The sequence below is a fragment of the Talaromyces atroroseus genome (assembly GCF_001907595.1).
Source record: "Talaromyces atroroseus strain IBT 11181 chromosome Unknown scaffold_0, whole genome shotgun sequence".
Classification (NCBI taxonomy): domain Eukaryota; kingdom Fungi; phylum Ascomycota; class Eurotiomycetes; order Eurotiales; family Trichocomaceae; genus Talaromyces; species Talaromyces atroroseus.
The window spans coordinates 2,711,213-2,734,667 of NW_017971432.1; the positions used below are offsets into that span (position 1 = coordinate 2,711,213).

At 48.2% G+C, this 23,455-nt stretch overlaps 12 protein-coding genes across 12 annotated transcripts, besides 1 other annotated feature; 6 read left to right on the forward strand and 6 right to left on the reverse strand.

The window, feature by feature from the left end:
- Positions 1-1,007: 1,007 nt before the first annotated feature.
- On the forward strand, positions 1,008-1,680 carry UA08_00963 (hypothetical protein; the record flags this gene model as incomplete). The annotated part of the gene is made up of 2 exons (XM_020260827.1): positions 1,008-1,079; positions 1,141-1,680. The coding sequence occupies 2 exons, from the start codon at positions 1,008-1,010 to the stop codon at positions 1,678-1,680; spliced, it is 612 nt and encodes a 203-aa protein (XP_020123903.1).
- A 481-nt stretch (positions 1,681-2,161) lies between these two features.
- On the reverse strand, positions 2,162-2,769 carry UA08_00964 (hypothetical protein; the record flags this gene model as incomplete). Its single annotated transcript, XM_020260828.1, has 3 exons — positions 2,162-2,349; positions 2,586-2,652; positions 2,707-2,769. 3 exons carry the CDS (start codon positions 2,767-2,769, stop codon positions 2,162-2,164), a joined length of 318 nt encoding a protein of 105 aa, XP_020123900.1.
- A 570-nt stretch (positions 2,770-3,339) lies between these two features.
- UA08_00965 (hypothetical protein) lies at positions 3,340-3,763 on the forward strand (the record flags this gene model as incomplete). The annotated part of the gene is made up of 2 exons (XM_020260829.1): positions 3,340-3,479; positions 3,550-3,763. The coding sequence occupies 2 exons, from the start codon at positions 3,340-3,342 to the stop codon at positions 3,761-3,763; spliced, it is 354 nt and encodes a 117-aa protein (XP_020123901.1).
- Positions 3,764-4,617: 854 nt separating this feature from the next.
- Positions 4,618-5,275, forward strand: UA08_00966 (hypothetical protein; the record flags this gene model as incomplete). Its single annotated transcript, XM_020260830.1, has 2 exons — positions 4,618-4,641; positions 4,775-5,275. The coding sequence occupies 2 exons, from the start codon at positions 4,618-4,620 to the stop codon at positions 5,273-5,275; spliced, it is 525 nt and encodes a 174-aa protein (XP_020123898.1).
- Positions 5,276-5,737: 462 nt separating this feature from the next.
- Positions 5,738-6,756, forward strand: UA08_00967 (hypothetical protein; the record flags this gene model as incomplete). Its single annotated transcript, XM_020260831.1, has 2 exons — positions 5,738-6,047; positions 6,101-6,756. The coding sequence occupies 2 exons, from the start codon at positions 5,738-5,740 to the stop codon at positions 6,754-6,756; spliced, it is 966 nt and encodes a 321-aa protein (XP_020123899.1).
- A 142-nt stretch (positions 6,757-6,898) lies between these two features.
- On the reverse strand, positions 6,899-7,510 carry UA08_00968 (hypothetical protein; the record flags this gene model as incomplete). The annotated part of the gene is made up of 1 exon (XM_020260832.1): positions 6,899-7,510. One exon carries the CDS (start codon positions 7,508-7,510, stop codon positions 6,899-6,901), a length of 612 nt encoding a protein of 203 aa, XP_020123906.1.
- A 279-nt stretch (positions 7,511-7,789) lies between these two features.
- UA08_00969 (hypothetical protein) lies at positions 7,790-12,172 on the reverse strand (the record flags this gene model as incomplete). The annotated part of the gene is made up of 8 exons (XM_020260833.1): positions 7,790-9,097; positions 9,485-9,838; positions 9,909-11,006; positions 11,068-11,167; positions 11,232-11,424; positions 11,482-11,712; positions 11,841-12,030; positions 12,092-12,172. 8 exons carry the CDS (start codon positions 12,170-12,172, stop codon positions 7,790-7,792), a joined length of 3,555 nt encoding a protein of 1,184 aa, XP_020123907.1.
- Positions 8,954-8,994: a repeat region (Identified by RepeatMasker using a combination of RepBase library and repeat library created with RepeatScout).
- A 695-nt stretch (positions 12,173-12,867) lies between the features above and the next one.
- On the reverse strand, positions 12,868-13,500 carry UA08_00970 (hypothetical protein; the record flags this gene model as incomplete). The annotated part of the gene is made up of 1 exon (XM_020260835.1): positions 12,868-13,500. The coding sequence occupies one exon, from the start codon at positions 13,498-13,500 to the stop codon at positions 12,868-12,870; it is 633 nt and encodes a 210-aa protein (XP_020124477.1).
- A 1,342-nt stretch (positions 13,501-14,842) lies between these two features.
- Positions 14,843-15,796, reverse strand: UA08_00971 (hypothetical protein; the record flags this gene model as incomplete). Its single annotated transcript, XM_020260836.1, has 1 exon — positions 14,843-15,796. One exon carries the CDS (start codon positions 15,794-15,796, stop codon positions 14,843-14,845), a length of 954 nt encoding a protein of 317 aa, XP_020124476.1.
- Positions 15,797-16,154: 358 nt separating this feature from the next.
- UA08_00972 (hypothetical protein) lies at positions 16,155-17,884 on the forward strand (the record flags this gene model as incomplete). Its single annotated transcript, XM_020260837.1, has 4 exons — positions 16,155-16,377; positions 16,438-16,976; positions 17,030-17,637; positions 17,704-17,884. The coding sequence occupies 4 exons, from the start codon at positions 16,155-16,157 to the stop codon at positions 17,882-17,884; spliced, it is 1,551 nt and encodes a 516-aa protein (XP_020124479.1).
- A 1,536-nt stretch (positions 17,885-19,420) lies between these two features.
- On the forward strand, positions 19,421-20,437 carry UA08_00973 (Endochitinase 2; the record flags this gene model as incomplete). The annotated part of the gene is made up of 1 exon (XM_020260838.1): positions 19,421-20,437. The coding sequence occupies one exon, from the start codon at positions 19,421-19,423 to the stop codon at positions 20,435-20,437; it is 1,017 nt and encodes a 338-aa protein (XP_020124478.1).
- A 274-nt stretch (positions 20,438-20,711) lies between these two features.
- UA08_00974 (hypothetical protein) lies at positions 20,712-22,933 on the reverse strand (the record flags this gene model as incomplete). Its single annotated transcript, XM_020260839.1, has 3 exons — positions 20,712-21,597; positions 21,847-22,712; positions 22,829-22,933. The coding sequence occupies 3 exons, from the start codon at positions 22,931-22,933 to the stop codon at positions 20,712-20,714; spliced, it is 1,857 nt and encodes a 618-aa protein (XP_020124473.1).
- Positions 22,934-23,455: the final 522 nt, after the last annotated feature.

Here is a 23,455-nt window from a genome sequence, read left to right on the forward strand (position 1 = left end):
CAAGGAGAGAACGAGAAATAGAGAGAGATAATGATGATGAGAGGAGCAGCGGTTGCATGCACATGACAGGCCTGAAGACATCGGTTGGCATCAAACAACTGATGCCTTAGGTCACAGGCTTGCTTATCTTTTGCACCGTGCTTTGATGGCTACCTAGGGAAAACATTGCTACTGTATGTGCTTCTATATAAGGTCGACCACAGAGAGAACAGTGCCCATATGAAACAAATAGTAGAAGTGTAGAAATACAGTCTTGGGCAGAGAGTTGACAAATGTGGAAGAAAACTTAGTAGAAAGAATAAATAACGAGGTGGATAGTCAGATAAATATAAAGCTTGGAGATACATAGCACAAATAAATGAGAAAATCCAGTCTAGTCTGATTTCTGACCGCTCAGCTAGCAAAACGAGACTACTCTGTCATATGAAACTGGGGATAAGCGCAGAAATCAAATCTCTGGGTTCAAGACTCCATTTCATGCTCGCCTAACCGCTGGCTTATTGACTCTTGGAGAAGAAAGCGAAATCTTGCTGTCTCTTTGTTAGGAAGCCTCAGTGATAACAGTTGCCTAGATAGGAAAGACGCTGCAAAAACCCGGTCAAAAGAAAGTCACCTGACTTGAGCCTCTCTCTTCTTCCTCAGCAGCCCTACAAAACTTCATGTCTCATTGCTTTTTCTTCTTTCCTTTGCGTGCTCTCCTATGCTACATCCCAGCATCAACTACTCCTTCACAACTCACTCACTTCTGAAACATACAGCCGCGCTGAGAAAGCATCAACACACTCTACCATCTTTGACTCACCTCTTCTAAGACTTCTGCTTGGATTTACGCCCTCTCTTATTCTACAACCGTTCTCTTCAAGCCCTACGAAGCAGGCCTCATCCGAGACACTTCCCTACCATTCATTGCGGTAAGACTACATTCCTCAGACAAGTTCAAGTGCCATAACTGATTCTTTCCAGCGCTCAAAAAACAAATCGACTGACTATCAAAGACCATATTCAACATGGTGAACTGGAAAGTCGGCGATGCTAATCTGCGCTTGATGGCTGCCATTCTCGCTGTCCATTCTATCAAGGTATGTACTTACAGGAAGTATCTTGCAATCATAGACTGACCCCGTTTCCTCCCATGGCTAGGTCGACCTGAACGCAGTGGCTCTCGCTTATGGACACGGAGCAACTTCCCGCGCCATTGGACACCAAATAAGCCACGTCCGCGAGCTATCCAAGGTTCTGAACCAGGAAGTTCAGAACAGTGGAGTGACCAAAGCACCACGGGGATCCGAGCAAGACGCGTCATCTGCACCTCAGACCCCTCGGGCCAAAGCTACGCGATTTGGTGGCACCAGGGCATCAGGCACTGGGAAGGGAAAGCGCAAGCGCGACGCAATCGACGATACTACAGAGCGGCTTATAAACCCGATTCGCGGCAGCAGAGTTAACACTGAACAAGACGGCGAAATCCCGGATATGGCCGAAGTACAAGAGGAGACACCATCGAAACGTGCTCGCAAACCAGCTCGTCACCTCGGTATGGTCGCCAACAAGGGCAGCGGCGCTGAGGATGATGGCGGGCTGGGAAATCCATCCGCAGACCTAGGGTATGCCGCTGATGATTCTTCTTTTGTCGACTATGAAGGGAATGCTGGCGAATTTGTGCTCCCAGAGAGTTATTGATGCATGTGCAACATCGCATTTGACCGGCCGTGATAGGAGTAAAATCGGTGATTATATCATGAAATATCTCAGGAAAGGAATTCAGGATGAGATCTGGGGGGAAGATTAAAAGGCACTTGTGCTATTTTACATGTTCCTAGACTTAGAAAACTATGGAGATTGATCATTTGGATATGTATTACAAGCAGCTTGAGATCTATTTCCAAGGCATAAGGTAGCTGCTTTTCTTTGCAATGAGAGCCGGGATTCGCTTTTCGTCGTTCTTCATATCATTTCGTATCATTCGTACTACGGATCTAGTGCAAAGGGATGTCTCTAATTAGAAATGGGATTGGATTAAATTCTTCTTCTCCAACATATCTACTATTACTATTACATTCAAGACCCCTTAGCCATCCTTCCCCATGAAATCATTTTGCGCTCCTCTTCTCATATCTATAGCGCCATAGTCAAAATCTTCCATGCGTCCTCCCAACTCACTCTAATCAGTTTCCTCCTTGATGCCGAAATTACCGTCTGTAGTAGAATCGTGGTTGAGTTTTCGCTTCTTAGCTTTTGCTACTTCGCGTTTGGCGGACTTTGCAGCGCCAGGTCCAGCCATAGGAAAGTGTTTGACACGTCCGTACTTGAGGTTGTAGATACGTTGCTGGACTGTATCTTTAGTGTGGCCTGTATAATGGCATATGTTAGAGATTGGAATGGACGGTGATCCAAAATAGGAAATTCCCTCTTGTGTTGCTACTTGATTGTCGACCATGGTTCTTGACTTCATAAACACAAGACTGACTTCTAGCGCTGTAAAGAAGAAGTATAGCGGACGCATCTGGAAGTCTCGGGTTGGAGGGGCTCCCACTCAACGAGCCACATTAATGAGTCAAATGGGCAAGAGAGATGGAGGTATTTACCTTCACCAACGCGTTTAGCAATTGCGACGTAGTCGATAGAGCTAGATTCAAGGATGGCGAGAAAAAGCTAAGCTCAGGATGGTTAGGAAGACATTCATCTAGTGGGATAGACTCTGCTTACTTCGCGATTCAGCTCCGGTGTCCATCCTGCACGAGCTTTGCCTGGACTCATCTCAGAAGCCATATCTGAACCTCTTCGAGAATGAAAATTGACTGAGGGTGGCAATTGACAGGTAGGCGTGGTCTTGGTAAAAGGATTGGACACACTGTCTTGAAGAGAGATGGTAGTGAGAGGAATGAGAAGGAGTCTTCAAGGTCTTGATGAATGAATGAGGTTGGTGAGCTTTGAACCGACTTATGGATAGATCAACTTGGAAGAGCCGGGTTGTGACGATAGTTGTAAGACGAAGAGCGTTGAGAGGAGAAGGATGGAGGGGAAGCTTCAAATATGAGGAAAAGACCGCCCCCAAGAATCACTGGCAATGCTAGTGAGTCAGGAGAATGCTCTGGGGAAGACAAAGAGAAAAATATTAGGAGGCTGGTTAGGACAGTCTTCACTAGTCAGGATAAGAGCTATTCAGCCTGAAATATAAGGCTCTAGTGGCTTTGACTCTCAGATATAAGATTCTTACAACCGTCTGCTCCTTCAACTCTACCCCTCTACCAGTCTATTCTCAGTTCACCTTCCCAACCTACAGACATTTCAATATCAAATCTTCCTCCTCAAAACAATCTCATTCTGCCAACAGCCAATATGCCTGTCAAGTGGGAAGAAAGACTTGACGTGAAGCTCCTTTCAACCGTCATCAGGATCATCGATGGCCAGGTGACGGGTGACAACTGGGCCAGAGTCGCAGAAGCGATGGGCGAAGAGTTCACCCCCAAAGCTTGTCGGTGAGTTTCTCTCCCCTTTCCTATTCTACTTTCTGTCAGTCCTGACTAGCAGCACTATTTTTTCAAACAGTCTACACTTCGCCAAGATCCAGAAGGATGTCGCTGACGGCGTCCACGCACCTCCCACTGGCGAATCTGTGGCATCTCCTGCCTCTGGCCGCAAGCGCAAGGCCAAGGGGGAGTCTACATCAAAGACATCTCCAAAGAAGTCCATGCCACCTGAAAAGCAGGAAGTTAATAGCGAACTCACTTGTGCAACTGGGTCTACTTACTCGACGGATTAGTCTGTCTACGGTAAGTGCCAACCCAGCCCCGACTATCTATCGACTCGAATCGGAGATATGTATCTAACAATGCGCAGCATCTGCCATTGCGATGCCATTATCTAGCGCCACACGGCACTTTCGAGCAGGGTGAATACAGACTATCGCATCTCAGTCTCTGGATTTTCTTCTCTTGATTGGTGGAATAAAAGGATTTTGATCTTGGTGTCGCAGATTGCCTATTCAGTCTACCCTTTTCTCCAGTCCTTGCTACTTTGGTAGTTGAATAAAACAGTCCTCAAAATGTCTTTCTATGAATTTCAGAAAGCACGTAGTTTATGTTATCTATTCTAGTCTGGAATACTGCCCCTCATTCTGGGTGTCTCCAGTGATGGGGTCAACAGGAGGCTCTACTTAGGAAACCATGGCAACCATAAAATTTGTTGTCCGTTCTGTTTACTAACTTCGCTGGTTTATTATTTTACCCCTTATATATGGGATTATTTCCCTTGCACACAGGCAAGGTAAACGATACAGTTCATTTGTACTTCTGGCCCATGTGTTGTTCTGAAATGCAAGGTTAGGGCAATGAATTACACGTGACCTTCACATGCATTTGTCTGCGCCTTTCCTGTGACCAGGCCATATAAAAAAGGGCAGCGATCCTTGAAGTGGGTTTTCGAAATGTTTTGCAAGGTTCTTGCAGACACCAGACTAACAATGAAATTGTATTCAAAGCTCATATTCAGGCTTAAGAAAGTCTGGAATATTCAGGTGAAATTAATCCAAATAAGTCAGGTTTCTAGGATTGTGAAGCTCAGCTGAAACCCTTCTCCACTGGTCTAATCAACAACTACGTGGCCATGGGGCCAAATATGGAGGATATGGTCGACTTTAAAGTTACGTTTAATAACTTGGCTTATCGCACTCAAAGTTTGCCATGAATCAAAGCAATCAAATCGTTTCACGAATCGTCTCAACACCAGCAAATCTGCTTTGCCGACTTGTACATCGTTACGCCATCCGGGGTAGATAGACACCACCACCATCATCATCATCAACAACATCATCATCATCATCGGCGGCCGCCGCTTCGCCCAAAAGCCCCATGTGCAAGTTCTCGTCCTCGAAGGCTGGCTGGCCATGGAAATAGCTTCGCTTTCATCGCCGACGCAAAAGGGAACGGCCGTCATCCAGGCTGCCACCGACTTTATGGGCGACCACTTCGTGACCATCGCCGGGACACCGCCACATCAGCAGCAGCTCGGCCAAGCCAACGTGGCGGACGCACCAGGCCTCGATCGCGCGCCAGAGGCCATGAGGGCGGGGTGGTCGACTCGGGTGTGGGGAGACCGGGGACAGCGTGATGTATTCGCTCGTTGTTGCAAGCAAGGCCGAGGGCGTTATCGAGCCAATCGGCGAGTCTGGCCGCAAGCCACGTTAGAAGAGCACAAAAGAAAAGTCGCGCCCAGCGTTTTAGCGCCCGCTCGGCCTCAGGCTCCAAGGCGCCGCCAAGCCCGCGCTGGCCAGTGACGTTGGGAGTGCTGCACAGCCATGGCAATTAGAATAGCTTCGCTGGGCTTTCATTATTAAGAATAAGAACTAACTAGTTGGCTGGATGCTGTAGCCATACCCGTTATATCATCCTGTCTCGCTTCCCTCGCGCTGCTGGTCGCTCTCCTCGGTGCTCCTCTCTGCTGCGTAGCGGTCTGCGAACCTGATACATGGCGAACTGGCAGTGAGGGACACCTGAAATCCACGATTTCTCGATTTCTTGATTTCTTGATTTCTCGATTTATTTGTTTACTACATCGCTACGTATTTAGTACTCCGCCTCGTCATTGGACCCATCGGCCAGCGCCAGACTTCAGCGACACCTAGTGCGTCTCCCTCTCCTGTTTCCCTCCCTTGTCTCCCTCTCCTGCCTCCCTCTCCCCCCGTCTGCCATTTCCAGACAGTTTATCAGATACTTTTAACAAAAAAAAATTACAAAGAATGCCGCTGACCGAGGAGTATCTAGAGCGGCCGCAGCAGGGCATCTCGGCCATGTGGGGGCGCTACCTGGAGAGCGGAGAGTACTCCGACTTCCTCGTGTCGTGCGGCGACCGCGAGTTCCACGTCCACCGCCTGGTGATCTGTCCTCGGTCGAGCTACTTTCGCCTGATGTGCAAGGAGAATTTCAAGGAAGGCATCACGCAGCGCCTGGACCTGGTCGACGAGGATCCGGACGTGTTCCAGTCCGTGCTGACCTTCCTGTACACCGGCATCTACGAGACCGACAAGATCTCGGGCTGCGCAGAGAGCGGTCAGTAGTAGTGCATCTTCACTTGACGAGGCTTTTTTCTGACGCCTGGACAGAAAACACACTCGCCGAGGGCAGCTGCGGCTCATCCGACGACTCCGAAAATGACGAGGCCAACCAGCAGCATCAGGGCCGGCCCGCCACCACCGAAGACATCCTCGCCCACGTCCAGATGTACGCCAGCGGCGACAAGTTCGACATCCGCGACCTGAAGGAGGTCGCGTCCAAGATGTTCCGCAACCACCTGAACCGCACGCCCGTCGACGAGCTGGACATGCCCGCCATCATCCGCGCCGTGTACACCTCGACCCCGCACAACGACGCCTCGCTGCGGCCCGTCCTGATTGAGTACTGCGTGCAGAACCTCAGCATGCTTCTCCCGCAGCCCGAGATGGCGGAGGTGCTTTCCGAGTTTGGCGAATGCGCCTTTGAGCTGCTCCGCTCGTACAAGGACGAAGCCGACTTGCGGTCGCGCAAGGCCGTCGAGGACCAGCGCACCGCCGTGCTCGAGATCAAGAAAGCCGAGTCGCAGCAGCTGCGCGAGTCGTTGGCCAAGCTGCAAAAGCGCGACACACATCTGATGGAGATGCTGGCCTCGCATCACAACTGTCGCAGCTGTGGCAAGGTGTTTGGCTCGACCCCGCAGGTGTACGGGCCGATGAGTGATCGGGTCATGTTGCGCTGCAAGGGGTGTTATACGAAGCATTCTTAATCTTTATTTGTCTTCTTTTTTTTTGGCACGGCGTATGGTGTTGTATCATGTCTGGACATGGATTCTGTGCATTTATGGCGTTCGTTACTTGAATCATCATCATTCAAGCCTGAAATATATATCTTTTATATCTTCTATCTAACTACCTCTTCCACACCCCGCTCTTCCCTCCCCTCTTCTCCAACAGCCTCACCGCATCAATCACCATCCCCTTGTCATTCGCCTTGCACATATCATACACCGTCAACGCGGCCCCCATCACCGCCGTCATCGCCTCCATCTCGACCCCAGTGCGCCCTTCGCAGGTGACCGTAGCCGTGATCTCAACCGCTCCGAACCCTTCTTCTTTTCCTGTCTCCGGTCCAACCAATTCAATATCAACACTGACACTATCAATCCCTATACTGGGATGACACAGCGGCACGATATCCGGCGTCTTCTTCGCTGCCATGATCCCCGCTACGCGCGCCGCGGCAAAAACGTCGCCTTTTGCGAGCGCATTCGTATTTCTAGCATTCGTACTAGTTTCAGAACCGGTGGTGGTAGGAGTTGTCGTAAGAGCGTTGTAGGTGATGGCATTTGTGAAGTGCACACGACAACTTGCGCGCGCGTACCGCCGCGTGCTGGCCTTGGAGCCTACGTTGGTCATGTGCATGTCTCCTCGGGTGTTGAGGTGTGGGAGCACCGGGTGGTTTTGGTGCGTTTCGTCGTCGTTGCGTCTGTGTTGGCTGTAGGCTCGGAGTTGTCTAGGCATGCTGGAATGCATGAACATGAATGGGTTCGGGGTTGTTATAGCAGTGCTAATTCTAGTCGTACGAGGGTTTGGTTTATTATCTACGAATGCGCCAGATTGTTAGTCGGTTTGCTCCTCATTAAAAAGGGGGGGAAAAAAATTATACCAGGGAAGTATTGTGAATTATATGTTAATGTAAAAATAAATGGTATCATCAGATCGTCATCACTCATATATCCACCAGGTAGACGCCAGTGTACATGCTCAACCAATATATATGTCCAAGAAAGAGAAGAGAAATCACCCACCAATCAATATCATAGGCCGGTTCTTCAACTTTTCCAGCTGCCCAATGCCCGCGTGCTTCGCCTTTTTGCGTTTGACAGCCATGCCAATCACCTCAAGCAGTTGGCGTTCGCGGCTGTTGACTGCTCCTTCGCCCTCGTCATAGATACGGGCTGCCCGGCGTCCCGATCCAAGTAGATCCAGCGCTTTCATCGCTTCTTCGTCAATCGGTAATCCATTGTTTTCCTCTCGAATCAGATCTCGCAGAGACACCTCTGCATTCCCATGCAGACAGACCTTGAGATTGCCATCCGACGTGATGCGTAACCGATTACATGTATTGCAGAAATTGTGCGTCATGCTAGTGATAAACCCAACCTGACCCGCAAACCCGGGCACGCGATACGTCTTGCTGGTATCGTTCTTGTGGTCGGCCACTTTCTCCAGGTTCGGGTACTTGGTGCGAATAGTCGCGAGCATTTCCTGGTACGGCACCATTTTCTGTTCGCTCCACTTATTGCCGTCGAACGGCATGTATTCAATGAACCGGACTTCAATAGCCTTGTCTCGACCCAGCTCGACAAACGGCACAATCTCACGCTCGTTGAGCCCGCGCATCACGACGCAGTTGATCTTGAGCTTGATGCCCGCGCCTAGCTTATCATTCATTTCCTGGATGCGATTGATGCTCTTCATCACCGCATCAAATCCCTTTCGGCGCGTCATGATTTGATACTGAAATGGGTCTAGGGTATCCAAGCTCAGATTCACGCCTGTCAAGCCAGCTTCGGCCATTGCGTCGAGTTTCCGGTGCAGCGATATTCCGTTTGTAGTCAGACACAGCTCCCGTAGCCCATCCAGTCGTAGGTCGCCGATGGCCTGCATCAGGGGCACAATGTCCTTGCGGACCGTCGGTTCGCCGCCCGTTAGTCGGATCTTCGTGACGCCCTGCGAGACGAAGAGCGACGAGAGGTATACGATTTCGGGCGTTGTTAGGAGATGCGCCGGCGGTGACAGCGGCACACCTTCTTCCGGCATACAGTAGAGGCAGCGCAGATTGCATTTTTCGGTGACGCTGATGCGGAGGTAATCATGCTGTCGGTGGAAGGTGTCGGTGAGGAAGTCGGAGAAGGGTTTTGCAGATCTGATAGCCGCTGCTCTGCGGGAGATGGGTGTATGCGACGACGACGACGACGACGACGATGATGATGATGATGGCGGCTCAATATTTGCGTGTGAAGCGGCGTGCTCTTCACTTGCAGCAGAAGCAATTGTGCTGTTCTGTCGGCGGGAGTGCACCTTGCCACTGCCAATGCGTTCCGACTGAGGACCTCGTGTGTAGCACAGCCGCGAGACTCCCCGACCCCAAGCTACCGGTCGGACCATGCTGGATTATCGGATAGTCAAGAAGCGAAGCGAGCTTTCCTCTGTATAGTCTGACATGTATGGACGTCGTTGAGTTGGAGTTGGAATGTTCTCCTCACTTTACGAGGGGTCCAAGGGTTCTCCACACGCAGCGGGCCAATCATCGGCGAGGATTGCTAATCACCGATAAGCACCGAGAACAGAAAGGATAAATAGGGCTAGATCAGGGCTATTTCCTCTATCAATTACAATTTCTTGTCGATATAAATAAAGGACATATGTATGTAAAGAAAATATTTCTCCTTGGCTCTAGCTCTAGCTAATATCTGCCAGCATCTTTCCTACCCTTTTTTCCAGACTCTTCTCAAACTGGGTTACGCCATCGCCCTGTTCAACCAACTTTCCTGCTTTCATCACGTAGACCGTCCTCCTTCTAGGGCTCTGCGACTCGCCAACATTGTCGTCTTCGTCGTCTTCAGCTTCAAAATCGTCATTAAGCTTAGCATCTACGTCGCGTCGCCCTTCGACCACGGACCGCACCAAGAAACGATCGTGAGAGACTATCAGAATCGCACCGTCGAACGTCGACAAAGCCGATGCAAGAGCCGTAACGGTATGGAAGTCGAGATGTGTCGATATTTCGTCTAGAACAAGTAGATGAGGTGGGTTCCAGAGAATGTTGGCTAGGGCTAATCGAACCTGCATCGAACACGTCAGCAGGATCTATAAAGATATGTGAGAATTAACGCATGCGGTTCAGGGTTAATACCAGCTGGCCACCCGAGAGACGAAAGATAGGCACATCAGATGCAAGTCGACCTGGCAGGCCTACAGATCCTAGCAGACCTCTAATCTCGCCTTCTGTAAGTTGCCCGTTGACTTCTCGCGACAGATACCTCAGCGCCGTCAACGTCGGACTTGCGCGTCCCTCTTTCTGAAGGTCCCCCACTGAGTTCTGAGCGTAGTAACCAATCTTCAAACGTGGATGGCGTGTGATTTTACCCACAGTGGGCTCCGCGATTCCCCCAGTCAGCATCTGGAGCAATGTCGACTTACCACTCCCGTTGAGTCCCATAATGCCCACCCTGTCACCCAAATGAATGACCAGGTCGATATTATTGAGCACAACAGGCTTGGCACGATGATATCTGAAAGTGATATTCTCAAGCGATATTAACGGACCTGGAAACCTCAACTCCGGCGCGCTGGGCAGGTGAATCGCAATGCCTTTCTCGTCCTTTGGTACCTCGATTTCCGCGCGCCGCGTTTCATGCCAGCCAACAAGATCACGATTCAACTTAAATCGTCCCCCCGTCGCACTCACTTGAACGCCCATGCGGTCGTCGATCTTTTTCTGTCGCGATTTCGCCATTCGCAGCTTATTGTCGTCTCCGGTCTTTTTGCCGAGCTTCGTGGTCTCGCGAATCGTAGCCTCCATATGCGCGATCTGTCTTTCTTGCGCTTCCTTCATCCTGCCCCAGTACAGCTTTTGCGATTCGAAATGTTCCTGGTATGCAGCCAGGTTTCCCCTAAAATAGGTAAGGGACTGGTCTCGTAGGATGATGATCTCTTCACAGACGGCGTTGGTGAATGCTCGGTCATGCGACACCAAGACTAATGTCGTGCCTGATGACTCCCGCATTTGCTTCAAATAGTTCTCCAGCCAGATTACACCCAGTAGGTCGAGGAAATTGGTCGGTTCGTCGAGAATCATAATGTCCGGGTTTTGTATCAGGATGCCTGCGAGCATGCATCTCATGCGCCAACCACCGGATAACGTAGCAAATGGTTTCGACAGCATTTCTTCTTTGAAGCCCAAGCCAAGTAGGGCTTTTTGTGCCTGTTTTTCAACGTCGACTACTTTCATCTATGTGTGCTTGTCAGCCAGCGCCAGATGTCATAAGTCCGGATGATAATCATTGGTTTACCGTTTCGTACTGGGACTGGTAATCCTGTAACAAGTCGATTGCAGCTTGCGTATCGCTTTGAACGGCTTCTGCATCAATACTCGCATGATCTTGTTGCAGCCTGACATGAATTGTGTGAATATGAAAGAACTAAACGAGCAGTACAGACCCCAGTCAGTACATACCTTTCCAAAGACGCATCTACTCGAACCTCAAGAGCCTTAAGCTCCTTCCTAGCCTGCAATCCTCGCGCGCCACTTCGTATAGTCGCATTTTTCTGTGCCAGGAATAGTTGTGTCGTCAGCTGCTCGTGTCGGAGCTTCCGGATGGCAAAGACGGGTGCTAGGGGATCCTCTTTTTCCAAACTGCTTGATAGAACTATATCAAATAAGCAAATGCAAAGCGAATCACACCTCTTTCAGGAGATAGACTAACAGCTTATCGTTTTTTGAACGTCGTTTCTCAGCGTGTCGCTTGACATGACTTGCTCCAACGCGGTCCTTTGTTTCACGCCATCGGTTAACATGAATTTATTCTCTCGCAATGATTCTGCAAGGTTATCGATTTCGTCATCTTCGATTTCGGCGTCTGTCTGCTGCAGAATAGCTATTCGCGTCGAGTAGGGGACGCCTGGGATGAGCTTTTCTGCTAGTGCGCGAAGGATAGCTAGGGCACATATCTGTCAGTTCCACGCTTTGACGACATTATGATTTGCAAAAGGAAAACACAATCAGGTATATTTGTGCCTCAACGGTGGAAGAATGGATAAAAAATCAAAACAGAAGTGTACACACTAGACTTCCCACTGCCATTCCTCCCAACAAGACCATAATGAACACCCGCTTTGAGTCTCAGATCTGCATTAGATATGAGCTCAAAGCCGTCTGTTTTTGACCTCGGTTTTGCCTTGGATTTCTTCTCCGTGACTTCGCTGGAGGATTGCGGCGGAGTGTGGACTGTGATATTGAGGCCATGGATATCCACCTAGTTCTTGGATCAATGCACTTTCATTCTGCTTTACAGAGCATAGAATAGAAAGTCATACCTCACGAGATGGCTTATCGTCGAGCAGTTGAAAGCGAGTCTGTTTGCATGTTGCAATGATGGCTGGCGCTGTCATCGACATGGATTCGATCAACTTGCTTACGGATTGCAAACTTTTTATCAGCGCGTTTTTTCTCTCTTAAAATTAGTTGCAAACATTAATTTGAGCAAAGGAATTTACGTTACATATATAAACCTGGAATATTTTCTAATTTGGCTATGACCTCGTTTGTGTATGTCGATCTGGCCAATGACCATGCAGCAAAATGAGTCATTCTTGGTCAACGATTCAGTTACTATTTCAAACGACTGGTATTGTGTGAGCCATCTTGCTGTTTTCAACTTGCAAAGTCTCGGTATAATTATTATTGGATAATAATGGTGAGAAGCAGGGGAGGCATCGCCGAGATTTGTTTCCTACAGTCAGTACGGTTAATGCCCTAATCCCTCACAAGCTTTGAGGCAGAATCACCAAATCGAATAACTCCATGTTCTGCATCTGTATTAATAGCCTTCCCCACATAAGCGTATCTTATTTAGTACAGATAATGAAACTTTAGAAGCAAGCAACTGCTTTCAAAATGTGGTTAGGGGATTGAATTCTTCTAACCTGCACATCCAGTGTGCTCTAACATTACAAGGTAGCTGAATGAAAGTAAACCTGACTAGAATGATAAAGACCAAAAGATACTTGTCTATGAGGTTGGATTGTGTGCATCAACACCGCTAGGGACGCATAAGACAAAAGATAGAGCAGCAGCCTGCTGGACATGCCTATCATGCAGTAGTAGTTCTATGGGAGGCCACTCCCCGTGACTGTGGCGGAACTGTGACGATCACTTCAGTTTTACTTCCACTGTATGTATGAGAGCCAAATTTGATGCGGCTTTGGTATGTGAATTCTCGCCCCAACGATGTCAAAGTTGCCTGAAATTTCGTGGAAGAGTAGATGCCCGTCGGTGCTTTAGGGTAGTAGACATCGAGACGTGTGCCTTCCGGAACCGAAAGCTCATAAGGCCCGTCGTTCCCTGAAATTCCCTGTATTTTTGCATTCATTCGGCCTGATAGCTTGACCATTTCTTTGCGGATGGCGCTGCGAGTTACCGTGAAGAAGTCCGTGGTAAAATAACGCGACACAAACACGGCACCAGGGATACGCAGTATGAAAATAACTTCAGCATGTCCCGCAGGAATGACCGAGTGGATTCGATATTCCACTTCGCCTCGTGTAATAATGATCGCATGCTTCATGGAGTCGAGCTGCATGTCGCTCATGGTGTTGCCCTCAGGTTGACCCAAATCCTTTGTAAGAGCTCCATTGCTGCCATTCCATCCAAAGAGAGAGACTGTAGGGCCTCCGACTACTTTGCCGGGATCCATTGTCTTTGCTACCTGGTTAAAGATGGGCATTTCGTTTTCTGAACCTTCCCTCGTTTGATCTGATGCCGGGTTGAGTGAGCCCCTGTTTCTGTGGTAATTAGATTGGACGTTGTGTAAAAAGAAAGGTTCGTATATTTCCCTGCCTCCGTCAGCAAGGTATTCAAATCGTATAACAACTATGAATCTCAGGCGTATAATTTTGCTTTGCAAATGGTTACAAGAGACTCACGGAGTTCTAGGGATTCGAAGTCTGTATGTCGTATTCTTCACAGCACTGACAGTTGATTCGGGTTTCTGAGATAAATCCTTCTCATGTATGTCAAAAGTAGGTTCTTAAAGTACTCACGTTGATAAAGTAAGTATTTTCATTAAATAGCTGTATATTCAACTGCCGACCCATACAGTTATGCGTCAGATCTGTACGGGCTCCTACTCACAGATTTGTCCTACGTCCTCTTCTTCAAAGATTGGTGGCTCGAGATTTTTGTATGACCAATGGTTTATTTCCTTTATTTTTCAACACGTTTTCCCTGATTCAGCGCCGGCATTGTAGAATAACTGAACAATACCGAATCTACAAGTCTACAAAGAATATAACTCAATAAAGACTCCTTTGGTCTCAACAATAGAGATTCGTTGCATATTAAGTCATTGTTATTTACTTTGTTGTTTCTGTTCACGAGTTACGCCCAACTACAAAGAGATATTACCCAATTAGTCAATTTTGCAGTCACTGTTTTAGCATCATGCCCCCGACGACGTTTCCCCTAGGTAGCCACCAAGACTTTGTTTAACTGATAACTAAAGACTATTCTGTCCCTTTTTCGTCTCTTGCATCACTGGAAGCCGCGTTTACGCCGGTGTAACACACGTACAACCAAGTAGCCATGATCTCAATAGGAACAATCCATGGCACTACAGCTTTGCCCATATTACATAAAAGAGAAGTTGGCGGGCAAGTTCCATGGTAAATCGCGTGCTGGTACTTAGGCGACAGCCATAGAAGTTTTCGTGAGAAACCGTCACAGGGCAACATAGTATACATGCCTAGAACAAATACACAGAAATTCATCATATTGGTAAGCAGTTATCCAAGTCCTCGAATAAAACATTGCACGAAATTGAACACCTAGGTAGGTAAGTAGTGATGCGTCTCCCTGTCTCGCTTATTATTGCTATTGAACCCGCATTGCATCTTCATCCACAATAGCAACTGAATTGTGTGTTAATATATCTTGCTGGGCTGGCATCAGCTCGTTTCTGCAGTTGCTCACAAAGGCTTTTGTCCGTAAACCACGTAGCTAATCAACAGTGAGTTGCCTGCTTAAGCAGCTCTTCGAGAAACAGTGAAACGAGAAGAGGAGAGAAACACTCACATCGGCCAGTAGGCATGTATCTTGGTATTTCTTATATCATTCCGGCAAGCCATCAATAAGAGCTCCAGTTCTTCTGTCGACATGCCCAATACCTGTGTGCATAATCTAGCTGAAAAACCATACAACCCATCCAAGGTATTGCACATATTCCATAAGCCCAGTTTTTTGAGATTTTTGGCTTTCGGCCACTGGTTCTGTGGCCACTTGTACTTGACTTCGACGACGTTCTCAAATCCAGCATTCAGCATAAGCATTCTGAACTTTTCCGCAAGTCCGCCATCTCTGCCCAACATGTCGAGGGCCTTGCATAGCTTCTCGTTTAGCTCTTCGAAAGCAGTGCCTTTCATGGTGTCGTCGTCCGACCGCACAGGAAACGCAAAATCCTGAAGCTCGAACCACCCGCCGGGAGCTAGACCGTTGTATATTTGTTGAAACAAAGAGGTCCCATCGGCGATAGAGCCAGCTAACATGCGGGCATGTACAAAATCAAATTTCTGCGTAAAAGTCCAGGGTTCCTCGTAGTCGTCAACCTCGAATTTGCAATTTGGAGGCACAAACGAGGGCTGGATGGGACTGAGGTCAGTCCCTATCACGCTGGCTGATGGGTGATCATGGGCAAAATCAATTGCCCATATGCCAGTTCCGGTGCCTATGTCAAGCACATTGTGTAAGTTGTCTCTTGATAGCGGCGAATAATACAATCTTCTGTTCATAGTGATCAGAAATATCTCATGCTGCATATCCAGTCGCTCTTGCTCCTGTTCATCTTCTGGGATGAAGTAGTGCCCGTCCCGGTATCTGTGATAGCCGCGGCCATTTTCTTCGATGCTCTGGAGCAGGCTTGAGCGCAAACTTTCTGTGTAGGCAGTTGAGTTGGTATCGCCAATCGCCGAGTCCGAGTCGCTCGTCTCGGGTTCAATGAACTGCTCTGAATCTTCGTCGTACTCCATGTTTGGTTGCATGCTTGAGAAGTCAGTGATGAAGACTTTGAGGTAGTTCGTTGTGAACACTGCTTGCTAACCGGCATAGTATAGTGCCGTCTGGTCAGAAAGGATCAAGGCCAGAGACTTCTGCACCACTAATCTTGGAATGAACTAGCTCGCCTATATTTGCCAGTACTAAGTAGCAGAGCACACAGACTAGCTTTGTTCAGTTTGTTTGCCAACACATCACTTACCGATTCAGGTTTCCTGCACATATGATCAATTTTGTCGTCTTTGTTTGTTCAATCACCGGGGGGTATTTATTGCATCGTGTGGATGCCGGAGCCCCGTGCAAAATCGATTCATCCATTCATTCTCCCTCGAAATGGTAGTTGCATTAGATGCATGGGCATCATTTGCCGCAGCTGGAGCATTAGCTCATCTTCTCTATCTAGCATGCATCGCGACCTATCGTCTCCTTTTCCACCCCCTGGCCGGATTCCCCGGTCCGAAGTATGCCGCGCTCAGCCGATGGCACGAATGCTACTTTGACGTCTATCAACAGGGAAAATTTATTTTCTGGATTGAAAAGCAACACGAGAAATACGGTCGGTGACCTTTCCATCGAGTATGGATGATCTGAACATTCATTGATTTGGGATGGGTAGGCCCTATCATACGCATTACCCCCGATGAATTGCACATCCTTGATGCCGATTTCTGGGAAACACTCTTCACCAAAGCCGGTCGAGTGGACAAATACAGTTGGATGGCAAGTCGATTTGGCAATGAGACATCTGTCCTCACCACTGCCGGCCATGACCTCCACCGCGTGCGTCGCAATGCATTAAATCCATATTTCTCACGCCAGCGCATCCTTGGTCTGCAGGCCACCATTCAGCAGAAACTTTCCATCTTCCTCGAGCAAATTCGAGGAAGTGCCAAAACCGGTACATCAATAACAATAAGTCACGGCTTTATGGCGTTTAGTGAAGACGTTATCATGAATTACTGCTTTGGGTATGATTACGACTCGTTGAGAAAGCCGGGCTGGATACCTATCTTGCATGATGCCTTCGCAGCCGTGACATTGACGGGGAACATGGCATTGCAATTTCCTCTGATCCCTAAGATTATGAATGTTTTACCACAAGCGTGGGTTGGGAAGTTAAACCCGTTGTATGCCTTGATGTTTCGGATGCAGAATGTAATAATCCCTTCCTATTTACGAAGGAATGCTAATGGAATTGAAAATTGCAGGATTTTGGACAAGAAATTCGCGACATGAAGGCTGCTCTTTCTACTGCAAACCATGGCAAAGGTGCAAGCAACGATAACACAACCGTCATCACGGAACTGCTACAGAGTGGCCTTCCAAATGAGCAAAAGGCTGATCGCAGAATTCAAGATGAAGTTCAACTCATTGTCGGTGCCGGCCTTTCTACCACTGGCTGGGCCCTGAGCGTGGGCACATACTATTTGATCACCAATCCCCAAGTTCTTGCTCGTCTCCGCAAAGAATTAGACGATGCGATCCCTGCTTGCATCAGCCTGCAATGGGCTGAACTAGAAAAACTACCCTATCTCACAGCCGTCATTAAAGAAGCAGTTAGATTATCATACTCCACGACATCAAGGAATGTGCGGTTACTACCGAACCCTGTTAAGTTTGGAGAATGGGTTATTCCGGCGCGGACACCCATATCAATGAGCATCCCTTTCTTGAACCATGATGAAAAAATATTCCCCCAGTCGAAATCGTTCGTGCCTGAGAGGTGGCTAGATGCTCCGAGGACTGAGAACGGGACAAGCCTTGACAGATATTTCCTCGGCTTTGGTAAGGGAACAAGGTCATGTTTAGGTGTGAAGTAAGTCGTTTTCTTCCTATCCCTCCTGTGATGTACGTGACGAAATACTAATCTACTCTCCTACAGTCTTGCCTGGTGTGAGCTGTACCTCGTCTTTGCATCTGTGTTTCACTACTTCGATTTTGAGTTATATGAGACAGACCTAACTGATGTCGAGTTGTCGCATGACTTCTTTCTACCATTCCCAAAACTCGACTCAAAAGGAGTGAGGGTACGTGTCAAAGAAAGAGATATTTTCTCCGTGTAGTGTAAAGAATGAGAGGGAAAGTGCAGGATACGTCCATTGCCATGTTTATCAAGTGTACATAGTTCCAAAAAGCGATAGAAAACTTCAAGAGTCAAGGCAGCACTTCGAGATGTAAAGGTCTTAGGCTGGACGGTTACCATCACCATATTATCCTTCTTTCTGGGAAGATCATATGATTGATTGAATGATTATTGATTTGATTTTGACTTCTACTAAGAAGGGTTCAATTTCGTGGGGGCCTTTTCTAGATGCCTCGCCGTATTCTTATATCAACGGATACTAGCCCATTCAATACGCACTGTGGGATTGGGTTGAACAACTCGAACCTTGAAACAAATTAACTAACTAGTTTACGTTGAAGATCTGCAGGCTAGAGTAGTAGATGCTTAACCAACGAGACTGCCAGGGTAGGGCTGGGCTCTGATGCGGGCGATGGGGTGACATCGGGCAGCCTAGCACAATGCTGATCTTCTGGAATCCGTTTATACTTTCATGTTTTCATACTGCCATGTCATGCAAGCGCAATTTGTGTGGTCATGTTCTCCTACTCCCAATAAATCTTGCCGTGGCGCGTGAGTGATCTCGCATGCGTGCCTACCTATGTCGATGACCGTCGGAGATCTAATCGCACCTCCAATGACAATAATTACGCTACTGGTAGAAAGATATGAATTGACGTTTTCACCGTGAGTTGGTTGAAACGCTGGTGGCGCAATGTCCAACCTAGTGCAATCTGTGTGTCATGATCTCATGCCTGGCTCTCACGACGCCATCCCTCGATCATTTCTTTGCACTCACGATATGTTGCGTTTCGAGAGGCCCCCACGCCCCCCTTTGCTAGCCATGTTTGGCTCGTTTCCAAAAAGTACATTAGCTCTGCAAACATGGCTGGCGGGTGGCTTGCATTCAACCACGGGGCCGGAACTGGCTAGTCAGGAACGTTGCATTTGATGCTTAAGGAGGGTCTTATCCAAAGTGAGTCTTCTGAATGTCTACTACCTTGGGGTCACTTTTCCACGCATTAGTCCTGCTCAGGGCTCTTCTCTAGCTTCTTATCAAAGCGCAATCCTACCTGATTCGCTCAATCGGAGCACCTTCGGAGAGCTTAGCAGTCATAGCAAGCGTTATATGGATTGAGATAATGTTGTATGTTGGCTCAATTGGGGCCATTCTTGGCTGCAGCTAATTACCACCACGGTCAAGATACAGATGATATGGACAGGAAATAGTGATTATATTGCGAATTGATCTGCAAGCTCAATCAGTGGCAAGAATGTAACGCCGCAGTGGAGGATGTGCTCAAAAGGAGGCCTAAATAGTCCTCGAGATCCTCTCTATCAGTTCCTCTCTCTCTTCATCATCGCCAAACAACCACCACTCCGGCCACCATCAAAGATCCTTGACGGGTCTGTCCATTCCCTATTATTCGCAAAGCGTCATTCCTTGTTGAGGAACCTTGAACCGATTGATCTCGGTCTAGCCTTCCATCCTTGCACATATCGTATTTGATCCTTTCTCGAATCGCTGTCTTTCGAAATGCATTTTTCCACTCTTGCTGGTGCTAGCCTCCTGGCCTCGGCTGCTATGGCCTACCCTCACAATATGAAGCGTACATCCACCGGTCAGACTGTTGTTTACTGGGGTCAGAACTACGCGGGTGCCCCGGAGAACAATGATTTGTCTACCTACTGTGACGGTACATCTGGAATTGACATCATTGTCCTCGCTTTCTTGAACGACTATGGTACAGACGGTGAGACTATTCCCTATGGTACCATTGGACAGAACTGCCAGGTCAGCAGTAGCGGTACCGCAACAGACTGCGACGACTTAGCCGCTGCTATTACTACCTGCCAGGATGCCGGCATCACCGTCCTCTTGTCCCTTGGTGGTTCTTCTGGTTCCTACACCGTCACCTCACAGAGCGAGGGCGAAACCATCGGACAGTATCTGTGGGACGCCTACGCCAGCCCCAACGCCACCAGCTCCAGTTCGACTACTCGTCCATTTGGCGACGCGTACGTCAATGGTTGGGACTTTGACATTGAAGCCAACCCAGGTGAAGACAACTCCAACTACCAGTACTTGATCTCGACTCTTCGCTCCAACTTCGACAGTGACCCTGACAATACCTACTACATCACCGGAGCTCCTCAATGTCCCATCCCCGAGCCCAACATGCAGTCCATGATCGAGAACTCCAAGTTCGACTACCTCTGGATCCAGTTCTACAACAACCCCGGCTGCTCTACCAACTCCGGCACCAACTACGGTGACTGGATCAGCAACATTGCCAACACCTCGTCTGCCGATGCCAAGCTCTTCATTGGTGTCCCTGCCGGAGAGCTCGCTGCCAATGGTCAAACTAGCGGCGAGGTTTACTACCTCGAACCCTCAGAGCTTGCTACCATCGTTGCCAACTACAGCAGCGAGGCCGCTTTTGGTGGTATCATGTTGTGGGATGCTGGTTTCTCTGACAACAATGTCAACGATGGCTGCACCTACGCCCAGGAAGCTAGCAGCATCTTGAGTACTGGCAGCCCCTGCTCTTAAGCACAATCATTTCTCAAGCAAAGTGCAGACGATTCATGTCTTACTTTCTTTTGGTGTAGAAATTTTAGACTTGTGTCCTTTTATATATCAATCATCGAATGGTTGGTCGGTTTAACTGGTGATTTTTGCAATTATACAAATAATCATATCAACATGGCTATGAATTATGCATGAATACATATTACTTTCTTTTGAGGTATGCACAACAATTTGCAAATAGATATGAATTTATAATGATAGCATGAAAACAAATAAATGATCAAAATCAGAAAAGTCAAACTATATCACCTGTTTTTCCCTCGAGAGTGTTCCCATGCACAGCATTCCAAGTCCGCGTACCCTCCAGCCTCATGGCAGCATCTTCTTCCTCAGCCCACGCCAGAGATTCATCTGGTAGCATAACAGCCTTGTCAATAGCAACGGGCAATCCACGGTGGCGACCACGCAGCATGACCGCAATCAGGATCAATTTGCTGATCGTGTACCAGCCGCCACAGAAGGAGTAATTCTCGTTTGGAAGGCCGACTGAAATGCCTACACATCCATACGCAGAGATTACCTCAAAGATTATATTGAATGTGGAGTATGCAACGGGGTCCTCTTTGAAATGGGGACCTTCTGCGATGGCAATGAACAATACGGCAAGGCAGATCCACCAGATATCATGGCTCAGTTGGGATCGTAATTGTTGCCGAACAAAGTAGCTGCGTGAGGTATTATTCTCGTCAATGTAGGCAGCTGATTGCGCATCGTTGTTGATGGCATATGGTACTTTATCAGACGAAGATAGAATGGCTTTGATATGGCCGACAAAGCTGCTCAACGAGGCATGACGCCGTTGATCTTCAGTCAAATGATCATTTGCGTAGATTCCAAGCGATCGTTCCTCGTAGACATTCGTGTTGCGGATGGTGACCAAGACCGGGAATGCAGATACATACATCATGAGGACGTAAAGCACAAGCAGTCCCTGATGCAAATCGGAGATTGTGACCACATAGAACCCTCCAGAGCGCACGGCTAGGGCCTGGAAGAGCCCATCCAAAACGCGGTACGAGCCTAAGCTCTCGATAGCTGTGTCGCCGATAGACAAGACTTCGAATCCTGCCCAATCGATTGCATTGAAGACAATGATTGTGGCGAGTAGATACCAGGTATGCCTTTTGGGGAAAAGGTGAGTATACACACGGCGTGGATGGTTTAGAATAAAATTGAGAACTATTTTCCAGTCCTCACACCACTTCGAGTTCGGCAAGAGGCACCTCATAGCCCATATAGTGAATCGCAGAAAACAGGGGTACAGTGTATTCCCAGCAAGAATCAAAAACCCCATTGTAAGAAGGATATAGGTGCTAATGCGAATATGGTCAGCAGGATACAACCCCCAATTGTCACCCTGAAGCACTTACCCAGTCTGCAAAGCTGTCATGTTGAGGTCGAGCAAGGACATGCCGTTATTCCCAAAAGCAGAGATTGCGAAGAACGAGCCAGTCCAAAAAGGATCCAAGCCATTGGTGCGAGCAACATCAGGTCGATTGACGGTGATCCAGGTCCCAAGCCCGATAAACCCTAAGGTATTGAATAGAATGAAGTACAGGGGTACTATGATGGAGAGGAAGCAGATTGCTTTATACTCCACACCACCGAGCTTCTCGCGCTCGTTGGGGGTAAGGCCGTGAAACTGTGAGTTGCGGGATATAAAGGCCCTCGAGGAAAAGTATTTTTGAGAATTTTTGTTTAGGGTTTCAATGAGTGATGGGCGTCGGTCCTCATCAACGACAACACCTGGAGCAGCATCTCTGGGGTCCCTGGCGTCTGGACGTGCGCCTACTCCGGCCATGGGAAACATTCGGTGCCTGGATCTGTCTCGAATAGGGGAATGGATGGTTACTTGATCGTCATCGGTGGCCCAGCCGGTAGCTTCGGCATCACGCACTTCGGTCTCAAAGACTGTCTTAGTATTTGCCAGACTGCCACCAGGAGCCAGCTGATTGATCCCATCCAAGGTTTGGTGATTTTGTTCCAAACGCGCATCTCTAGAAACGGGAGTGTTCGGGTCTGCACCGAGATTCCTTTTCACGATCCTCGGCAAATGAATTGCGTGAGCGGCTGCTGAACGCTTTCGTGCATGCGCCTCGACAATGGTGCGAAATCGAGATTCAAAAGCACGTTTGCGGACGAACAGAACAGTGCTCGATATCAGAATCGGATGGCCAAGAAGAATAAGACAGAAAAGAATAGCTTGTTGGAAAGAGTTTACGGTAGAAAGATTGACCTGGTATTGTCAGTTTGGAAGGCCGAAATTGGAGCTGAGTTGGAGAGAAGTACTGTGTTCAGACCCGCCCCCGTCATGGCACTGACGCAGAGGAAGAGTGAGTTAGTATAACTGACGCTATGAGCAGGTTTCGACGAAGCCCAGAATATGACGCTGCATATCAATGCCATGGCAATGAAGTAGACATGATGCAGAGTCAGAAAGTTGAGTGGCGGAAGCATATCAGCCACTCTACGGGCAGCCTTCGGGGGAACTGCCTGGGAATCAGCAATCAAGTCTCATATATTGCAACAGAAAATGGTATAGGGTATAATTGCAAGCAGTCATGGGTTTTATGAAAGCTTACTAGGCATTTTAATTTGTATAAAGTATACCTAGTAGGTACGGTGCCGAGGAAGTTGCAGTAAGATAGAAGTAAACGCTTGTAATGATGTAAGGGCGCCTGATAGCAATCTACCCATAGGAATCTGTCTGTTCAAAACTCGAATCTATGGCTGTTATCAACATAACGTCCTGGGTGGTGGTGGGCAAGCGAAAGATGGCGGTGTGCATGTTAGAAAACAGTCAGAGCTGAAAGGGCCATCGGTATGTCTGCGTCTTGAGAAAGCCGATTGGATTGGATATGTTATCAATTCAAAAGGTTGGTGAAGCAAAAGCCGTTATTTTTTTGTTGCAATCAATAGGCGGTGATAGAATTGTATGCAAGGAACAACTCGGCGGCGAAGAAAAAGAGAAGGGAAAAA